Below are 18,105 nucleotides of genomic sequence, written 5' to 3' on the forward strand. Positions count from 1 at the left end.
AAGGTTGACAGGAACATGAGATGGCAGAAGCTGTCCCGGGCTTTTTCTTGCCAGAAATACTCTGGAGAGCTCAACATTGAATCACACCGTGTCTCGGTGCATGACTAGGTGTCTTAATCGCGCAGTTGGAGTCACTCGGGAAGATTGTTGGTGGGGGGACTGGGGAGTCTGACGAAGTTATATTGAGAAAAAACTTGCCGTGTGTTAATGCATTAGTAGTAGGCGTGGGGAGGAGAAGAAGAATGGAAGAGAAAAATTAAGATGAAACCACTGATACGTCCACAAAGACTCCATTCCAGCTTGTTATCGTTCTCTTGCCTCTGGCGGCGACTCACAGCCAGTAGGTGAACCTGAGTACGTTTTCAGATTTCTTCGGGAGAAGAAAACTGCAGTCGGGAGAAGGGTGACCACAGCCAAGCCGTGAGTGAGGAACTCCCGAGATGGGGGCCAACTAGGTCGCTGAATTTGTCATGTTCGACTCTTAGGTTGCACCCCTTTGAACTTCGGAAGTTTGATCCTCCCAGTGGTATTTGTGAGGTAGAGATTCTGAGGTGCGATTGCAGGGCAAGAATCCCCACAAACATGATTCCACTGGAACCTCACCCTCATCCCTGGTTCTCTCTTGGCTTGACAACTTGGACCCTATTAAAGGGGCTTAGTTGTTGACATGTCAGAAGAACCTCCTTACAAAGCCCAAAATAAAGTGCCGTTTTTCCCCACAGCGGCTCCGCCTCCCACGTCCCCATCACCCAGAATCACGACCTCAGAGGGGTCACGGCTCCTCCCCTAAGCCGTCCTCTTGGTCCTGTCCCACAGTGTCCCTTCCAGCTCTCCTCTCCGTGCCCACTGCCCTGAGTGCCCTCATTCAGGCTGGTGCCCGCACCATTCCTTGCCAGGCTGTGCACCCTCCCCTTGCGCGTGTCTGTGTGTGCCACCACGCTCTCGTCCTGCGCTCCCGCCCGCAGGGGATTGCGTCCTGCCTCTGGAGCGGGCCCTGCCCTGCTCGTACCTTTGCTCGCGCTGTACCCTTTCTTGGAGTGGCCCCTGCCCTTCTCTGTGTGCTGCAGTATCCCCCGTTCTTCAGGGACCAGGGCACATACCGTCCCAGCCATCTAGTCTTGTCCGGTCCCCCAAACCCGATGTGATCCTGCCTGTGATAAATCTCGACACCACTTTCCATCTGTGTGGTCGCACTCGCCGTGCTGTGCCTTGCATTGCTAGTCATCTGTATGTCGATCTTGGTACACTGCAAAGGAAGGACTGTCTCTTATTCTTTGTGGCCAGCAAAATATCTTGCACTGCACAGTAGGACATGTGTTCAGCAAGTGCTCTTATACAATCAGCAAATGCGTGGGGCGGCACTCTCCACAGTTGGAGCCAAAGGCAGGTTAAATGGAAGTGCAGTGTGGTTGGGGGACAGGAGTGTGTAGATACGCTGAGGCAAGCGGAGCCTCAGGGGTCCCCACGCGACGGGGGCCCGAGGAGCTGCGATGCACAGCACTCACCGACAGGTCATCCTGATGTTCGCGAGAGCAGGGGAGGCCGGAAGGCCCGAAGTGTGGCCTTCACACGCTAAAGCGATTTGTTCATGAAACGCCAGCCAGCTCCACCAGCAGCGTAGGAAGGTGCTTTGTAAACAGGACAGTGATTATTAGGGATGCTGGTACACGTCCTGCTGGTGATGCGGAATGAAGGTGGCTCAGACGCTGATGAAAGCAGTGCCCGTTCGGGTGTCTGCTGAGTGACCGTCAAAGCTTCGGAGCCACTGAGCCCCCCACTCTTCTTACTGAGAAGTTGATTTTCAGCTGACAGAGGGCCTCCTCTGTTTTGGTTTTGTGAAAGTTACAGCTTTGTGACTTGAGGACATGGGCAGTGGGGACAGATGTCAGAGCAGGTGTTGGTCGCACCTCATGAAGCTCCTCGGAAGGCCGACTGCACCTGGTTGGCGCAGACTGCAGAGTAAATGCTGTTGTCGTCGTCCGAGCTCCCGGTCCACCCCGGCCGGTCGGAGTTGACTAATGAATGAACGGTCAGAAAGCAGTTCTCTCGTTTTTGTGTTTTTTCTCGTGTTTCGGGCAAAAGAGATTTAGGTGTATTTGCTCATTTTGTATGGCTCTCGGTCTGTCCGTGTTCTGTTGTCACCTTTCACTTCCTGGAGGAGAGCCTTGGGCGCGCCGAGCTTATTGTTCGTGGCACGGCGAGAGGGGCGTTTAAAAATACCTCAGCTCGGGCTTCCCTGGTGGCGCAGTGGTTGAGAGTCCGCCTGCCGATGCAGGGGACGCGGGTTCGTGCCCCGGTCCGGGAAGATCCCACATGCCGCGGAGCGGCTGGGCCCGTGAGCCATGGCCGCTGAGCTTGCGCGTCCGGAGCCTGTGCTCCGCAACGGGAGAGGCCACAACAGTGAGAGGCCCGTGTACCGCGAAAGAAAAAAAAAAAAAAAAAAAAAACCTCAGGTGTACCTAAAAATACACCTCACTAAAACTGAAAATTTAGGGTTCGTAAAAGTTAATCCTCTAATAAACTAAGAGCGTTTCCTCTGGGTGAAAAGTTTGAGTTTGTTTTAGGGGCGTGGCGTCCTTCAGACTGGCCAGTCTCCCTGCCAGAACGCAATCAGCCGAGATAAGAAAGGCTGCGGAGGCGTGGTGGGAGCGCAGCGCCCCTTCCCTTCTTTTCCCAGGCTTTCTTTCCTTTTTTTTTAATCTTTACTTTCTTGACATGTAATAAATCTGCCTGTAACGTCCGGGGTTTTACCGTTATATCATTTTCCAGCTAACTAGGAGTTACTGGCAGTTTTAGCTATCTTTTAGAATAACTCTTTTTCTTTTAAGTTGGATGCATACCATACTTTAATAATCCAAGACAGTTCAGCTGTGTTTCCTGAGTATGTTTCATCTAACCCGTATATGACAATATTGCTGTGTTCTTAGTCATTTTTACTTTTAAGGGTCCAGAATATATTTCGAATAACTTTTCATTAAACGTTTGAAGAGCATAAGAGCCGGGAAGCTCATTGATTGATTCCTCGTGAAGCGTGTATCGCTTACCTGCTGGTTCTGGGAGCAGGAAGCCAAGTAAAGCATGATCCCGGCCCTCAGCCTGGGGGGAAGATGCATGAAGAGGGTGAAACCAGTGACGAGCGCTAGACGAGACATGGCCTGACCCGGAGCGCAGGTCGTCCCCTTTCCTTGAAGTTCAATGGCTGAAGCCACTTTTGGGTTCCAGGTGGGGCTACGTTTCCGTTTCATATGTGACTTGGTTAACACTTTCCACGTCTTTTAATTCATTTTTTCAGCATAGAGTTTTCGCGGGGAACAAATTGGGGAAGAGGTAGGGAGAGCGGGGGTGGGGAGCATGTTTGCGATGTTCAACAGGGTGGCCAAAGAAGACGGCACTGAGAAAGTGACTTGGAGCAAAGCCTCGAAGGAAGCAGAGGAGCAGCTGGGAGAGGCTCCATGTTGAGGGGATGGCCGCCAGGACCCTGAGGTGGGGCATATCTGGAGGGCGCAGGGGCCAGCAAGGCATGAGGGCGAGGGGGGCAGGGATGAGGCTAGAGAAGGATCTGGATGGGGGTTGGGGAGGGACTCACAGGCCCCTCCTAGAGCTCCATCCTGATGACCAGCCTCCGGCCAGTGGATGACCTGCTGAGCTGTTACAACATGTTAGGGCGCCATGTTTTCGTCCATATTTTTACATTCATGGTTCCTGACAGTGAAAAGCGAGAGATTCCATTTGTGGGACGATGTCTCTTCCTTGGTGTTCATAGCGGGCATGTATGTCTCCCTCCTGCCCTGCTCTGACACTAAGGAGATACGAGGCTAGGATTGCTGTCTTCAGCATTCTCCTCATCTCTGATGCAGACCAAGTAGGACAGAGATAATGCCCTTGATCTGTATATTCATACTGTCTAATCCCTTTTAATTACACTGGTAGCACAAGTCTGTCTCTTATAGTTACTTTTATCATTAACGGCACAAAAATGAATTCTTCAAAGGACCAAATGCAAGCTCTTTAGGCATATAAAGTGGATTAATGAGGGTGGCTCAGCGTTAAGGTATGCCAGGGCCGAGTCCAAATTTTATTCCGGTACAGGGATCACTTTCTATGTGGCCTCTCTGGCTCTGGAGCTAATTTGGATGCTGAGTAGCCCCACAGGTATTTATATGTAGTGTTTGGTATTTTTACTGGGTCCTATTCTTCTCCCTTGGATCACCTAAAATGGTTAAGAATTTTCTAGTGGGATTAAGGTTGTGATCTCTGGGGAGGGGTGGGCCATCTGCTCTTGGTTATTTTTGTGTTAGCCGCTTCCCCTTAAATGTATGTTCACAACTGAGCCACAGCCTTATCAGCTGGGCTTGAGGGAAGACTGGTCTAGGTGCCGCTCCTGAACTTGGTCTCTAAGCCATGGCTTCCCATAGACACTCAGGTAAAACTGCATATTCTTTATCTTCTAGGAAGCACAGTTTTATTTGGGCACTGAATCTTATGATTTGTCTAAAAGCTACTTTTCGACGAAATGATTTTAGCCTTGTCTATAAATAGTAAATCGTAGCTTGTCTCTGTTCTGTCCTTGCCTTCTTCGAATGCTGTTTCCAAGACAAAAGATTATTCTTATTCAAGTAAAATCAGCAGTTTGAGTGCCTTATTTCTTTTAATGTATAAGCATACTACTGTATTGTACATTTTCCAGGACATCTTATGAAGCTGAAAGAGATTGTGTGAGGAAGGAGTTTTTCTTTGTTGTTTTAGGAATTTTTTTGTTATTTATAAGATACAAGTCTTCATCCTGACAGTGCTATGAATCGAATTTAAAGTGTTTAGAAAAGGTCAATCGAATATGGAGCTGGAAGGAGGAAGATTTATAACTAAGAAGGTCCATACTGACTTAACCACATCTTCTCCTTTTCTGAGCCGTCTCTTTTCTTCCTGAAGAAATTGCTGTGATACTTTTGACATGACACATAGGTTATTAATTGTTCTGATCAGAAAAAGGGGCAAAGGTTTGGAACTTCTAGACCGTCATTACCGTGAGACTCTTCCTGACACCGAGGAAGCCCTTGGGCCATGGGCAAGACTCCCCCGGGATAGGGACTGAAGGACCGCCAGTTTCCCCAGAAAGCCCGGTTCTGTGGAGTCAGCCTGCTGCCACTCTCTCCTGCGAAGCCAGGAATGTCGCCGTGGCTCTGTTGCCCTCTGCCTGAGTAACAGTCCCCTTTCTTAGCAACCAGGCACTTTGTCCCATCTCCCAGCTTTCAGATTAAGGGGCAAAGTATTATGATTATCAGCGTCAGTCTTTTGGAAAAATTGATTTTGAAAGCTTGTAACTGCTTGCCAATAATATATATATACATATATATATATATATATATATTTTTTTTTTTTTTTTGCCTGTCAATACTTAAACAGTGGAAATACTTTGAGAAATTTCTCTTTCGTTGTTTTAAGACGAATATGCTGTGATGGAATGCACTGCTTTAATGAATCAGTGTGCAATGTCTTCCCTGTTCCCAAGGGTTCAAGAGCCGTCTGTTTTTCTCCCCACCCCCCAGGAGCCATTTTACAGACATGGCACCACACGCCTGACGTTGTGGTAATCGGCCAACATACATATTCTCTGGGTGTAGACAGCAGTCAGCTGTAGCAGTTGTTCCAGTGGGCCTTGAACTCACGTTAACTCCCCGTTTTATTTACTAATTAAATGACAGGGAAATGTATCTCAAAGGTGACATACTTGTAACACGCCCAACCTTGGTTTTTAAAGTGCACCAAATCCCGATGTTATTCTTATAGTAAATCTGGAGGCTATAACCGTGACTAGACAAATTACTGACACCTTCTAGATGATTTTTAAAATCAGGAACTATCATCTTGTGTTACATTAGGTTCATAGGTCCATGAAAGCAGTTGAGAAAGAAGTGCTCACAGAAAGAAGCCCCACAGTACCCTGAAATGGACTTTGTGTGGACACAATAGAGGCTCGGATAATTGGATGGATGAGACTCCGTTTTCAGGGACCATCCACATACTTGAGAGGACGTTTCAAGGACAAGAATTGATCCTTTTGTTATTGAACACTTACCGTCTGCAAAGTTGTGCAGATTTCATTCCTTTACCCTTTGGCCTTTTAGGTTGAGGATGGGGTGGGTGGGAGGGCAGTGAAATCACCCAGCATCCTCTCCAGGCAGGGATGTGACGGGAATGGGTGGGCGAGGGGAGCAGACCCGGTGGACTGGCTTCCTGAAATAACTGGGAAGTGGTAGTCAGAAGCCTTGGTCTAGGGTGAAACTGAACGTTTTGTACTTTTAATGACCACCAAACGACCGCCTGCTACTGTGCCACAACTAGAAAAGCTGAAAACGCATGTTGTGTTGGCTACCAGGTCAGAAGCCCTCTCTCTACGGCGCGAGGGGCAGAACGTGCTGCACGTGTTGTGTGCGACGTTCAGAAAAGCCCTGTGTCAGGACAGAGTGGCTCTGGGATAGGATCTGCCCGGGGTAAGTTCAGGGGCACGTAATGTTTCGTTTGATCATCTCTGTGCAGCCCTCCTGATCCCGGGTGTCATCTAAACCGGGTTACCTGTGACCAGCAAAAGCCAAAGGAGAGTTGGCGGGGGTTTTCCTAAACGCAGCGTACCGGCGAAGTTGCTAATAACATGGAACTGTTACCTGGTCTGTTTGTAAGGGAAAAACCACTTTCCGATTTTCTGTGAAATTCTCTGAAAGCCCACTTTTCAGTGACTCGTGAGCCCTTCCCTGTCGCAGCTGTGCAGGTGTTTATCCCCCACGTGGGGCGGCGCCTCCAGGTGCGCAGGCGCGACTGCTGCGCAAGCCTCCCTTTCATCAGCGAAGGCTTCGTTCCGTGTGTTGAATGTTCTCATACGTGGAGTGACTAACGTCCTGGTATGTTGCACTTAGCCATTAACAGACCAGAAATAACCTGCATTTTTTCCCATTTGAGTTGCTGTTCACTGTTTATACTGTACATTATACCACTCAGGGAAAGCACATAGTTAGAAAAATGCTACCTAGTAATAATACTCACTTCTTCCCTAAATATTCTTATTTTGAGCCACTTGGGCAGGAGGGGAAAAATGAAGATTAGCAAGAAATCCATGAGAGAATACATATAAAGCAGAAACAAGATTATTAAATACAAATTGGATCTTCTCTAATGAGGTTTATAGTAAAAATCAAAAAAACAAACCAAAAACCCCAGATGTTGCAGTGTTATATTTCTTGTATGTGTACATGATTAAATCGGAAGCCAAAACTTTTTATTGAGATACTGAGGTTTATATAGGCCCCTCTTAGAATGTTGGATGTACTTCAGGAATTTTCTGAAAGAGGAAGCTTGTTTATTAAGTGAAGAATGATGTGTCTTTTGAAGCAGGCATAGCAAGAAAATCAGGCTACCATCTTGGAACAAATACCTAAAATTTGACACATTTCCAACTGCATTCCAACCGGCTAAGTCTTATAAAGGACTGTCAGTTAGACGTCAGCACCTTAGGGTCACAGGCGCTGCCCCCTGATTTTCTAAAACAGAAATCTTTGTTATAAAATGATTAGTCAGGGGCTTCCCTGGTGGCGCAGTGGTTGAGAGTCCGCCTGCCGATGCAGGGGACACGGGTTCGTGCCCCGGTCCGGGAAGATCCCACGTGCCGCGGAGCGGCTGGGCCCGGGAGCCATGGCCGCTGAGCCTGTGCGTCCGGAGCCTGTGCTCCGCAATGGGAGAGGCCACAACAACAGTGAGAGGCCCGCGTACCGCAGGGGAAAAAAAAAAATAAAGATTAGTCAGAGAGCTTCCCTGGGGCAGACATGTCCTGGACAAAGGCAGGAAGGGAAGTAGTGTCCTACTGGTATGTATCCAGTGTTTCATCTCACGATTGATGACGCCCTTTCCCAGATAACAGCAATAGGTCAAGGCAAACAGATCTGGAAGTTTTGGGAGGTTAAAAGGTTTTGTATTTCACGAACTTAGAAATTGCTAAGGGGGTAAAAAATTGTTCCCTAAGAGATACACCTCACCTAAGTCTATGTCATTCACTAAGATTAAAGAGAGCCCCAAAGAGGAGGTAAAAATGCCACCTTCATTTTTTTCTCTATTCTTTTATTTCTAACAAGGGGAAAGAAGGGGAAGCGTAGAGCTTCTCTCTCCTCATGAAGTCAGTGCTTCACTGTGGCTCATTCGGTGCAGCCCACAAATCAGGGTATTTGCTGTCTTTTAGGAACCTGTCAGCGTTGTCATTTATAAGCAGTTTTCTTAGAGTTGTTAATCTCTTAGAGGATAAGTAGTAACGAAATATTTTGCTCTTCTGCACATTGTCGATATTTTATGCAGAGGTCTGATGTGGTAACTATCTCATCAGCAGGAATGTATTACTCCAGCTTCTTCCTAAGTACACTGTGTGAAGGTTTGAAATAGTTTTGGACCAAATAATCATAAGGTTAGAAAACCACAAGGTAAGCTCATTCCCGTCGCCCAAAGTTCCACTTACTGGATTTATTGCAAAAAGGTACTAAAGTTCATGAATTTGACATCGACATTGTTAACATGCTTTAAGTATTTCCAGCCTGTTTACTTCTTAGGCAATAAAGCCTGCATTCCTAGAAGTGCCTATTTTATCTTGACAAGTAAGTGTTCGCACACACATGAAAGAGGCTCGAGGCAGCTGTGGAAAGCTGTTCTAAAGGGTGTGCCCTTTGAAATCTGTCACTCATCTGGATACACACTCTCTGGGTTTAAGTACACATTGGCGGGGAATATGAGATGACCCTGGGCTTTTCATACTGAAGAAAGAAAAAATAATAATGCCTACAGCTGGGACTCAAAAACACCAAGTGGTGGGGCTTTCCGTAGTGGTGTTCACTGAATTTCCCTTCTGCTTGGTTTTACGACCCTGCACTGTAGGTGTGATAAAGTGGTGAACAGATTCGGTGACTCCATTTTCAACACTCTCTGGTTCTGCCATGTTCATTGCTAAGCCATGGATTAGTTCATCGTGTGGATGCCTAGAAACTCTTGGGCGAGTCGTGTTCTAGAACGATAAAAATAACCAATGAAGAACTTGGCATTGGTAGAATAGTAGTTTGAAAGTATGTGGTTTTAAGGCGGGAAAGGCTTGGCAGGTAAGATCTCTCTGGTAGTATGAAACCATAGTGGTTTTCCTTCTCTCCAAAAGCTCTAAATGGAATCCACTGTGTCTTCTGGTAGTTTGTTTTTTTGTATGACGTAAGTACCTGTATTTTTACCATAAAGCTAGGATTCAGAAATACCATGAGACAGAACCATCCCTTAGGTGGGTCTCTGTATGGTACTCTAGTACAGAAATATTTAGAATCCATTTCTTCTTTGAATGACATCAAAAGAGAGTGATATTGGGGCTTCCCTGGTGGCGCAGTGGTTGAGGGTCCGCCTGCCGATGCAGGGAACACGGGTTCGTGCCCCGGTCCGGGAAGATCCCACGTGCCGCGGAGCAACTAAGCCTGTGAGCCATGGCCGCTGAGCCTGCGCGTCCGGCGCCCGGAGCCTGTGCTCCGCAACGGGAGAGGCCACAACAGTGAGAGGCCCGCGTACCGCAAAAAAAAAAAAGAGAGAGAGTGATATTAAAATGAGTTGGGTTCAGACTTACTCTAAATAGAGACTTTGGTAAGAGAGAAGGAGGGATTTTCAAATGTGGTCCAAGAAGATAGTCTCTAGCCACGCAGGAAGCCAGCGCTGTCTAATCTTACAAATTCTGACTTCCTGCCAAATGGCATTTAGGACCCACTGATAATTTAATTTCCTGGCACTTACTGTTACCGGAGATTTATTTGGTTTCTCTACACAGCTCTAAACAAGAAAGTAAGTCTTCGCTGAGTGCACAGTTTCAATATGGAAGAGCTAATAAGACAAGGATTTTATGTGACATGTGAAAGGCCAACAAGAATGAATTAAGGAGAGTGATTTTCAACGTTCTATCCCTGTGACAGGCGCCCTTTCCGGTGTACACGGGGGCTAAAGACAGTTTAAAACCTGCCTTAAGTAAACAGTGCGTAGTTCAAGGAGATGGACCCTGGTTTCATCATGTCTCTACTTTTCCTTTCTAACCCAGTTATGTAAGGGAACACCCCGGTTTTCTTTTGGGGGAAAAGTGCCGGTAAGAACCATTCTCTAGTCTCAGTAAATCTCTGAACTGGTACGTGACTGTCCCAAGCACCTGTCTTCGCACAAGACTGTCACTGCTCGTCAGGTGTCTGGAGAGCCGATGGGCCTGGGGCGCTGCTCACCTGCCCTTGTCAGAGGCTGGTCTGAGTGCGAGTCCCCTGCCTTAGCCCAGCCCCGGCGGTGCTCAGACACAGGGTGTGGTTTCCTTAGCTCGCTCTGCTGTTTGGTTGCCTACAGCAACAGGATCCAAACAACTTGGACATGTGTTTGTATTAAAAAAAAAACTGGGAATGGGACCCAAAGTGGGAGTCTGGGGCTGGCCAGTTAGTGGAAGAGCTGCGGTGAGTACCGGGCAACTGCTCGTTTCTTTTCCCTCCTTCTTTCTCTCTAAATTACTCCTGGGGTGTTGTTCACTTGCACAATAACCACGTTTGTGGGTAGTTGGAGAAATAGTCTCTGTTTTCCTGTTTCCTGGGCAAATTAAATAATTGCTGTCTATTTACCCGTGTAAGTTTCTTTCTCAGGGAGAGAGGAAGAAATTAGCGTCTGCTTACAGAAGTTGGGAGCTAATAGAAACTCACATTTGGTACCTCTTTGGTGGCAGGATTAACAGAGTGTTCTTTAGTGCCTGTGATTCCGGGGGCGGGAGTGGGATGGGGTGGGGTGGGGTGGGAGGGAGTAGTTATATGAAGGCAATGGAAGGGGTTCTTGGATAACCATTTTCCCCCAAATTATACTTGAAAATTGCAAATGTCCTAAATCGTATAGTTCATTGACCGTATTGACCCTTAGTTGCTTAAACAAAGGGGGATTTGATTTTGGCGCATCACAAAACCGAACGTCACCGTGACAGATAGTTCACAAAACTGGCCGGTACGCGTCAAGAGTGCCTTTTAAATAAGTCCTCTCTTGCCTGATCGCTTGGGCCTCAAAAGTCAGTAAACTATCTGGGAAATAATTCTTTAGGTTCTTTTCAGGGATTAAAAAGTGCTCTGGCAGACTTAAAAGTCGCCATTTAAAATAAATTAATAAGCATTGCTTACGTGCCTAGCGTGGTCCAGGGTCAGCAGTAAGTTTCTGTTCAGATGAACTGCATTTTGCAGGTAGGAGGACAGCTGGGCGTCCGGAGGACGCTCTCCCCGCTGAGAAAGTTGTAGGCGGGGGTTCCTGGTTGGGTCTCAAGTGAGGGCCTGGGCACCTCCCTCCCTGCCAGCTGGGCTGCCCGCCTGCAGACTCGGCCCAGAGAGCTGTGTCCTTGTCCTTTGGTGTAGGCTCGGCCTCCCCTCTCCTGCCTGCCCCGTCCCAGCCCTGCCCTCACTCACCCCACCACTTGGGGCCCCGTGCCCGCCAGAACCCCTGTCCCCCTCCCCCAGTGTCCTCTGTGAGGCAGCACTGTGTTGGGATGGCCCAGCAGGACTCTCTCTCCCGGGGCCCCAGGGACTCACCGCGGGGCGCTTTCGTCGCAGGAGTCACGGTGAAGCGCCTGTCGCCTGGGTCCCGTGGTGGCCTCCCCAGAGCCCCTCGGGCCACGCTCCAGCCTTCCCGTTGGTCATTTGTCCCACCTGCTCGTCCCCCGCAGGTCCCTCCAGCTACAAGGTGGGCACCATGGCTGAGAAATTCGACTGCCACTACTGCAGGGACAACCTGCAGGGAAAGAAGTACGTGCAGAAGGACGGCCACCACTGCTGCCTCAAGTGCTTCGACAAGTTCTGCGCCAACACGTGCGTGGAGTGCCGCAAGCCCATCGGCGCCGACTCCAAGGTAGCGGCCGCGGGGGCGGGCGGGGCTGAGGGTGGACCTGGACGGGGCACCGGCCCTTCCGCTCGGGCTCTGGTGTGAGGGACCATGTCGTCTTGACGGGACGCCCCGCTCACGGCGTCCGGCCCCCTGCTTGGTTCCCAGGAGGTGCACTACAAGAACCGCTACTGGCACGACACCTGCTTCCGCTGCGCCAAGTGCCTCCGCTCCTTGGCCAATGAGACCTTCGTGGCCAAGGACAACAAGATCCTGTGCAACAAGTGCACCACTCGGGAGGACTCCCCCAAGTGCAAGGGCTGCTTCAAGCCCATCGTGGCAGGTACCGGCCGCACTCAGCCCCGGGGCAGCCAGGGAGGAGGCCCTGGGGGCAGACGTGGCGTGGGGTTGCTTGCGGTGATGGGGCTGGCGCTGCTGGGAGCCGCGGCTGGAGTTCAGCGTATATATGCACGCATATATATACACGTATATATGTGTACACATATATGCTCGCACACACGCACACACGGCAACTAAAGAACACTGGAGAGAACTGTCTGTGGCAAGAGAAGGAAGTGAAAAGTATGTAGCGCTTTCTCACTTGGGATAGTAAGTGATCGAAGCATGCTTCTTCCTTAGGGTGTAATTCCGGGTCACATAGTCCCCCGTTGAATCTCGGAGTCCACAAAGGCCATGGGGGGTGGGGGGGCGGGGATTCAGGCATCTGACCCTAAATCACTACAGCCGGGGTCCCCTCCCTGACAGAGTCTGGGTTGGCATGACCACAGGAGGACGCGGTAGAGAAGCCCCTGCGGGTAGGTGACTGGAAGCGTGAGGCCAAGAACTGCAGGGCCTGCATTTCCTCCCCTCTGGAGGGCCCAGGACGGCGCCAGCGGATGCAGCCCCCTGCAGAGCACTGTCAGTGGGGCTACCCCGTCTCTTCCCCCCGCAGGAGATCAGAACGTGGAGTACAAGGGCACCGTCTGGCACAAAGACTGCTTCACCTGCAGCAACTGCAAGCAAGTCATCGGGACGGGAAGCTTCTTCCCTAAAGGGGAGGACTTCTACTGCGTGACTTGCCACGAGGCCAAGTTTGCCAAGCACTGCGTGAAGTGCAACAAGGTACGTGTCAAGGGAGTTCTGCACTGACCGTTGCTTCTAGAGGCGTTTGACAGTTTGCAGAGCACTTGCACACACACTATCCCATTCCATCCTCACGACAGCCCTGTGACGTAGGGATTATTATTCTCGTTTTACAGATGATGAGACTGTGGTAGTAGAAAGCCACGCCCAGGCCAAGGCAGGCTGTCCGCGGGCGCACCGGCCCTGGAGGCGGGCCTCCTCCCCCCAGTTGCTGTGTAGTAACCTCGCACAGGGGCCTGCCTTCTCTGAACCCCAGTGTCTTCATCTGTAACTGGGGGATAATAATAGCGCCTGCCTCCCATGGCCGTTGTGGCGATTCAATGAGATATTGTAGACCAGAGCGCCCAGCACAGTGCCTGGCACGTAGTAGGCACTCAACAAAATGGTTGTTGAATCTGAATCCGGTGCTACACTCCCTGGTCTAGGCCATCACATCTGGAGGAATCACTTACCAGGATCAGCCCTGGCATGCCGAGTGCTTTGTGTGTGTTACCTGCTCTAAGAAGCTGGCTGGGCAGCGTTTCACCGCTGTGGAGGACCAGTATTACTGCGTGGATTGCTACAAGAACTTTGTGGCCAAGAAGTGTGCTGGATGCAAGAACCCCATCACTGGTAGGCTAAAGAGTCCTTGCTAAGTCTGCCAGGCTAGGTTTTGCGCATGGTAACCATCTCTCATTTTCCTACGTCGTCGGTTTCATCCACAAAGGCCCCAAAGAATGCCCTCTCCCCCTGCCACTGTGGTCCCGAAGGCCCCCAAATAGTTTGGATTCTCCCCCAGGCCAGGTTAGCCTTTGCAACACAGAACACTTCTGACGACTGCCGACTAACTAACGCTGCTGCCGGAGATCACGAGCCTGAGACCCACGGCCACGGGCAGGCACTGCGCGGGGATGCTGGGGGGTAGGGGTGGGGGGAGAGGAGCGGGGTGGGCTGGGGTGGGGGAGGGGAGGGGAGGGGAGGTGGGGGAGGCCGGAGAGCGAGAAGCTGGGATGAGAACACCCCATAGCGGAAGGCTAGCTCAGAGGTGCCAGTGGGCAGTTTTTTTTGCGATCAGGAGCCGAGCTAATCACTTCATTCCTCATCTCGCGGCCGCGGTCCACGTGCCCTGGGCCCTCTCCCCCGCCTCCAATTTTCCCATCTCCCGGGGAGCCTTGAAATGTACATTTGAGAAGACTTTTGCCATCCTCAGGGAAAAGGACTGTGTCAAGAGTGAGCCACCCAGTCTCTAAAGCTAGGAAGCCCCCAGTGTGCCACGGGAAACGCTTGCCTCTCACCCTGTTTCCCAGCGCCAACCTCCGGGGCAGGCATCCGGGTGGAGAGAGGACTTGTCCCTCGTGGGTGGTGGTTCTTTATAGAAAAAATCGAAGCTTAGCAGCTCCTCGAGGCCCGGTAAGTGCACACCCCACAAACAGCCCAAGTTTGCCTCCTGGTGGCCACTTTGATGCCATGGCCCTGACCTAAATCAAAGAAACTGGTTGTGCTGGGAGGTCGGTGCGCATCAGTCACAGGGCGATGGCGGTGACAGGGGATGTGGGTTCTGGAGAGCAAGGGGGCCCTCGACTGAGCTCTGGCATCTTCTCAGGTCCCGGCGGCGCGGGGGACGGTGCGCGGTGGAGTGGGGGGCCGGGCGCCGGGCGGACGCTGCCCGCGTGCTTGTCGGCTCCGTGAATGGGCAAGGCGGCGGCCTGGCTGCCACCTGTGTCCACTCAGCTGTCGCTTTTGTTTGCTTTTGTTTCCTCCACAGGGTTTGGTAAAGGCTCCAGTGTGGTGGCCTATGAAGGACAATCCTGGCACGACTACTGCTTCCACTGCAAAAAATGCTCCATGAATCTGGCCAACAAGCGCTTTGTTTTCCATCAGGAGCAAGTGTATTGCCCCGACTGTGCCAAAAAGCTGTAAAGTGACAGGGGCTCCTGTCCTGTAAAATGGAATTTGAGTCTTGTTCCTCGTGTCCTCGCCCTCTGCCCGGCACCACCCATAGGGCGAGAGCGGCCTTTCACCTCTTCAGGGTTGCTCCTTCTGTCTTTTCTCCCATTTTACAGTTATTACTCAAGTAAGGGCACACAGTGATCATTATTAGGATTTAGCAAAAAGCAACCCTGCAGCAAAGTCAATTTCTCCATAGCTGCAATTAGCAAACGAACACTTAGCTAGATTGACTCTTCTGCATGTTTATCATAGAGCAGAAAAGTGCTGACCATGTAGCTGCTTAGTGACGTAAGCAAGAAGCCTAAGAGATAAAGCCCCCCACTGAGATGCCTCTTGTGGCTCAGCTGGGACCCACCGTGTCGGTCACACGACACATCAGAGTTGCAGCGGCTGCTCCAACTCGGCTGCTCACCCTGTTCTGTGAGCAGAAAGAACTTAGCGAAATGCATGGTTTAACTTCCTCATCAGAACCTTCCTTCTGTTCTTTTGTGCTTTCAAAAGACTAACACGGACTTCCAGAAAATTAACATTTGAATTTAGCTGTAATTCTCAACTGACCTTTTCTCCCCTGTACTAACGTTTGATTTCCCCGTGTGGAGTGTTTTCTGAGCGTTCCTACTTTCAAACATGGAACGTGCAGGTGACTTGGAAAGTGCAGGCAGATCTGAGAAAACAAACAAGCCTGTTTCAGAAGAACGTCATCACAGCGAATACTTCTGGAAGCTTAACAAAACTAACCCAGCTGTCCTTTATCTTTTTTTAATTAACAATATTTTCGTTTTAATTAATAGCAACATAGCTTATTGGGTTTGGAGACTTGCATGGAAATATTTTAGCCCCCTCAGACGTTCCTGCAGTTTTGAAAGTCATCCTACAGAAGTAACCATAAGACTCGAGAGGGGTAGGTGAGCAGGCGCCAGGACTGTCATTGACACGGATATGACATTTCCCAACAGTGACAAGTGGAATCCCTTGTAACATAGTACTTGTCTGCTCTGTGTCCGTGTGTTAATAAGCAGGCCCGCCAAGTCCCTTCTCTTGGGATTCTAAGGACTGTTCCTCAAGAGCTTAGCTGGCTCTCTGGGGGCATGCGGAGGCCACTGTCCCCGCAGGCAGAAGCGGATTTCCACGTAGCGCTTACCTGAGATGCAGGATCACCTACTTACTGTATTCTAGCTACATTGTTATATTACATAGTATAATGAGACGATATCAAGAGTACACATGTAATGACAGTGCATATTAACATTCTCGTAGGAGTGGTTAGAGAAGCCGATGCCTCATTTCTACATTTTGTCATTAGCTATGATCATCTGACAGTTCAGTGTATCCTTTCAGAAATAAAGCAGCATATAAATAACTTGCCTCCCGACTTCTAATTCTGTCCGGTGCAATTGTTCCGAGGTGATACTGCTGGTCCAGAGACCTGAACAACTAACTTTTCCTTCCTTCGAGGACGTGCTCAGTTCAGTGCGGTTGAGTGCAACTACACGAATTACAAGATAAAACCAACCTGTAACAGCACTTGGATCCAGTTAAAAACAGTAACAAAAAACCCCATTCTGACCCAAAATAACATTTCCCAGATGTTCATATCCCTTAAAAAGAGCACACTGATTTCCTTTGGCCAGGGGGCTGGAGGCGGGAAGGGAACTGCAGCTGAAGTTTGTCATCGAGAAGTCATCCCGTCCCTATTTTGTTGGCTGCCCTTTCCCTGTGCCCCCCACCCCGCCCCAGAGCCCTGAGCTGTGGCGAACGCCGCTGTGCCCTCCACTGCCGCTCCTCCACTGTCGGAAGAAGGCACCCCCTCGAGGCTGCCGCTCATTTGGGAGGATGCTCACTGGGGCCTCTGTATCTCAGGGGTGGGGGGCGTGGGGACGGTGTGGGCAGAGGTGGAGGTAGCTTGCAGATCACAGCCACACCCACAAGGCTCAGGTTCTTCGGGTGTCCAAGCCGTCCACGCCACGTGGTCGTTTCAGGATGGCGTTGGGTGCCCAGTGACATGGGTGTCTGCTGCAGACTCCTCAGGTGGAAGGGTCCCCAGGATACTTCAGCTAAAGGCTGAGGCAGGAGGAGAGGGCCTCATCTTTGAGGAGCCTCACGCCCGGGCTAATCAAAGGACAGAACCCCTTTGGGGCTAAGGAGTCAAAACCTGTCTATAGGAAACCGTGAGTGTTTCTATGAAGGGGGAATAGACGTGTGTGTGAGAGTGAGAGAGAGAGGGAGAGGGAGAGGGGGAGAGGAGAGGAGAGGAGAGGAGAGGAGAGGAGAGGGAGGGAGGGAGAGAGAGAGAGAGAGAGAGAGAGAGCGCAAGCCTGGCACCAAGGAAGCAGGTGTGGGGTAGGGAGTTGGGATGGTGACCCTCTGCTTCTCAAGGGAGCTTACAGGGTTGTTGTGAGGGTTTAAAATGATACCTATAAAGTACCTGGCACATAGAATGTGTAAACATAACTACGGTTATTACAACACAGTTGTTTGGGAAATTATGAGACGAGCCCATCTGGAAACACTGGAACTGGATTGGTGGGGAGGGAGACCGAGGGCAAGGAGGCCTTTCTGGGACCTGCTTCGACTGACCAGGCCTGCAGGGTGTGCAGGGATCAGACTGAGCCCTGATAGGACAGGCCGGGCAGTCTGCCTCCGGGCTGTGCGTCTTGGCACCAGCTGCTGCTGCGGTTCTACGCCCACCTCGCGACCCTCTAGCTCTCGCCAGTGAGTTAGCGACTCCTGAGAACTGAGGGCCCTCCGAGATCCTAGCGCAGGCCCCCAGCCCGCTCACCAGACAGCAACGGCTCAGAGGGGCCATGACAGGCGCAGTTGCTTGGAGGGCTTGCAGCCCCCTCGGCAGGAATTCGGGTCCTCAGACCTCCTGTCCAGCATCCTTTCTAAAAGTGTTCTCACCGCGTTTCTCTGGTCACCGGGGATTGGAGCTATTGAAGAGCTTCACTGCACATGGGGGCAGTGGGGGGCGCGGATGACATGCGTGTGGGAAATGCGCTATCATCTGCAGAATCCACCGGGAGAAGCCAGGGGCCTGCCCTCAGCCTACGGCAAGCACGGAGGCCGGGTCAGCGTCCATCACCTCAGGGCTGTCAGCAGGGTGCTCTGACCGTACTTCAGGTTGTCTGCGCACCAGGGAATGTCCTGGTTCAACAG

At 50.6% G+C, this 18,105-nt stretch overlaps 1 protein-coding gene across 7 annotated transcripts in view; it reads left to right on the plus strand.

Moving 5' to 3' along the window:
- FHL1 (four and a half LIM domains 1) overlaps positions 1-16,309 on the plus strand; it is a 61,060-nt gene extending 44,751 nt beyond the window's left edge. For 3 of the 7 annotated variants that reach the window (XM_033403666.2, XM_049704970.1, XM_033403667.2), the window contains exons 3-8: positions 11,723-11,904; positions 12,046-12,220; positions 12,830-12,999; positions 13,446-13,632; positions 14,210-14,409; positions 14,765-16,309. In XM_033403666.2, the coding sequence (XP_033259557.1) occupies positions 11,749-11,904; positions 12,046-12,220; positions 12,830-12,999; positions 13,446-13,632; positions 14,210-14,409; positions 14,765-14,848 (972 nt within the window). In that variant the 5' untranslated portion in view covers positions 11,723-11,748 and the 3' untranslated portion in view covers positions 14,849-16,309. Of the gene's footprint in view, positions 1-209; positions 421-4,275; positions 4,424-11,722; positions 11,905-12,045; positions 12,221-12,829; positions 13,000-13,445; positions 13,633-14,209; positions 14,410-14,764 lie in introns of those variants that run through there. The other 4 variants (XM_049704971.1, XM_004278730.3, XM_033403668.2 and 1 more) reach the window with 4 other exon arrangements.
- The last annotated feature ends 1,796 nt before the right edge of the window (positions 16,310-18,105 follow it).

The sequence above is a fragment of the Orcinus orca genome, chromosome X (assembly GCF_937001465.1).
Source record: "Orcinus orca chromosome X, mOrcOrc1.1, whole genome shotgun sequence".
Taxonomy (NCBI): Eukaryota; Metazoa; Chordata; class Mammalia; order Artiodactyla; family Delphinidae; genus Orcinus; species Orcinus orca.